General features: G+C 37.0%; 1 protein-coding gene across 2 annotated transcripts; it reads right to left on the bottom strand.

The window, feature by feature from the left end:
- Positions 1–318: 318 nt before the first annotated feature.
- Positions 319–2,906, bottom strand: LOC129578775 (protein cortex). Of its 2 annotated transcripts, XM_055467863.1 has the most exons (3): positions 2,635–2,906; positions 1,740–2,462; positions 319–1,613 (listed from the first exon to the last, which is right to left on the bottom strand). In XM_055467863.1, exons 2-3 carry the CDS (start codon positions 2,437–2,439, stop codon positions 763–765), a joined length of 1,551 nt encoding a protein of 516 aa, XP_055323838.1. In that variant the 5' UTR covers positions 2,440–2,462; positions 2,635–2,906; the 3' UTR covers positions 319–762. The 2 variants fall into 2 exon arrangements, with proteins under 2 accessions (XP_055323838.1, XP_055323848.1); XM_055467873.1 differs by having other exon boundaries at positions 1,740–2,641.
- Positions 2,907–2,913: the final 7 nt, after the last annotated feature.

Below are 2,913 nucleotides of genomic sequence, written 5' to 3'. Positions count from 1 at the left end.
TTCGAACTGTCAACAATGTTTCGCCTGAAGTTGGCTGCGAATGTGATATTAGACATAATGTGCGTGTGTTGGTAATGTTCTGTTTGCATGGAAATGCCGCGATAAATGAATTGAATTTCATTCTGGAACTAGAATTTTGAATACTTACCTTTTTTATGTTCATCGATTCCATATCGGATCAACGCACTCGGATTTAAACCAATAACTGTTTCAGTTAATGACTTGTCTGACGTTCTTACGAATGGCTTGGTTCAAGCGATTTTCATAGTTTTAGATTCACTTAACGATTCGATTTTGAATGAAATGGACAAATAAAAATTGTATGCTCCAAATCAAGTTTTATTTGAGTAGACAATGAATAAACAAATGATTTTTTTTTTAAACAAAAACTTAAGGAGAAAAACTGGAGACAATGTCTATGTTATGCGAATATTACAAATCTTATTCGATCATGCACTATATTTACTTATTTTCTCTCATTATTACCTACATAAGCGCTGAAAAAGCGATTTTATCGACAGTTTTTCCAAAATCGGTCGTTTCTTTGCTTCCTATCGCTTTAAAGCGTTTGAACTCTACAAACCTAACAACATTGATTTATTTAAAACAGAGTAATAAAAACATTTAACAAAAGGAAAATATCACAAAAGTTAATCAATCAATTAAATGGACACAAAGTTTTTTGTCTGTAATTTAAACTACAATAACTAATAATTAATCACAAATTAACTTTCTTTTTAACAAAATAAAATAGAGAAACCACTAGCGAAACATTATGAATGCATTATCCAAGTTCAATTTGCTGTTCTTTGGGATTTTTATGTTGTCATTGATTTTTCTTAATTCGTCGGCTTTTCTCTGAGACTTACCAAAAAAATGCCAAATATTCAGCGATTCGTCCTGACCAGCAGTGGCCACTTTCGTTCCAGTCGGATCCCATAAAATGTAGTAGACAGAATCTTGATGGGCTGAAATGTTATCCACTATCCTGTTCATTGAAGCCAAGACCATTATATCGCTGTGTGTTACATCGTTGACTTGATGCGAAAACGATGCAACCAATTCGGCTGATAATGGATTCATCGATATGGCGCATAGCGAGTACTGCAAGTCGGTGCGTCGATAGTGTGCAATTGTTGTCTTTGTTTTCAAATCCAACAGATGAATTGATGCGGGTGACTTATAGCCAATCAACAGATTGGTCTCAATCCACGGATGCCATGCGATGTAATGTGCTTTCCTGTTTTTAAGATAAACTTCGAAATTTGCATTGTTTCGTAATACCGATAAGTTTCCCGTGGAATCGGTAGCCGCGATGAACGTATTATTGATGGAGTACTTGATGTTGCTTATTGTAGATCTGTGGACATCATAGCGGTACACAATTTGCAATTGGGGATACGAGATCACAAACACCAAACCGGATGACATACCGCAAATGATACGCTTCGCCGTTGATTCCCATTCAATGCACCGTATGCTGTCTAATGGCCTTTCCTTTAGTAGAATGCATGCATTTTTTGTGTAAATCGACATTTTATCGCTGATATCCCACAGTTGGAGCAATGAAGTTGTAACACTGTTGTTAACACCAAGGCCCAACAGATTTCCATCTTAAATTATAGTTTTTCCAGTTAAAATTAAATTAGTTTCAATTTTTCCATAACCGAATCTTTTCAAAAACCACCAATTTATGTCTATTTGAAGTGTCACCCTCAGAGACTATCAAAATAAATCACCTGGACTGTACTTGAGCGCTCTGACATGTTTCAATTCGTACAAAACAGTCGATGTTTCTTTGTCAGAGGCGGTCGGTGGACCCCACAGAACCAATGATGAATCAAAACTGGCGGCTATTTGACCTTGACTGCTCCAGTCGATAATATTGTGTCCGTTCATATAATCATCGAATCCGGGCATATCATGCGTTGAATCGTTGTACGACAGTGGTTTAGCGCGTGGTTTACATGGCCAATCTAATGCTTCGGTGCTTTTGCTCGGAATTGAATATTCCGTTTTCAGTGGATTCATATTGAATGTACGATCACAGGCCTGCTGCGTGGTTGCATCAAAAAAATTGAGTAATCGACCACTATCACTTAACCCAAGTTGCATCCCAAGTTGAAGCTGATAATTGTGTAGTCGCCAGTAAAACGGTTTTTTATGAATGACAAAAATGTCATTCTCATTTTCGTCGACCGCTTTTGTTGACAAACTTGGCGTTTGTTTGCGAAAATATCTGCGTGGTATGAAACGATCACCGTACGATATTGGAATGGCTTCGAGTTTTGATTCGCATTTGATAACCTCATTTTCGTATTGTGCACGTTTTTTTACTTGAAATTTACCAACATTGCTCGCTTTGGACACTTTGGTGCCATTGGACTTCTCCGCTGTACGGCCAATACCGTAAAACATTAGACTCATGCTATCGGACATTTTGCGCGCAGACAATCGATAAACTGTGGACAAATGATTGGAGAATATCAAGATAAAACTTTGTTCCGATATTGATTGAGTTTTACGAAAATAATCACGACATTCACAATCAATTGATTGAAAGAAAAAAAAAATCGTTTCACGCATTTGTGGATTGAGATACGCAATAGTATCCATAGTGTTTTTTCAACTTACCGTATGTATATGCTATATCTTATGTGTTGCGCTCTTTGTTTGTGCTGTGAACGGATTGACTTCTGCTCCGTTTGTCAAAAACGTTCAGGCGCCAAAAAAAAAACTGTTGCTATAATAACACAGCATATCACACACACTTGTGCAAAGCATTTTATATTATCTACTGCGTGCGCTCTTAAGTTTTTACTCATCTCTATATCATTGTATGTAATATGCCACCGGCATTTTGCACACTCGCACTTTACTCAGCATCACAATGTAGCTCATCGCACCGTTTAA

Source organism: Sitodiplosis mosellana, unplaced genomic scaffold, assembly GCF_009176505.1.
Source record: "Sitodiplosis mosellana isolate CC-2019 unplaced genomic scaffold, AAFC_SMos_1.0 Smas_scaffold_1, whole genome shotgun sequence".
Classification (NCBI taxonomy): Eukaryota; Metazoa; Arthropoda; class Insecta; order Diptera; family Cecidomyiidae; genus Sitodiplosis; species Sitodiplosis mosellana.
This window is presented reverse-complemented; position numbering and strand designations above follow the sequence as displayed.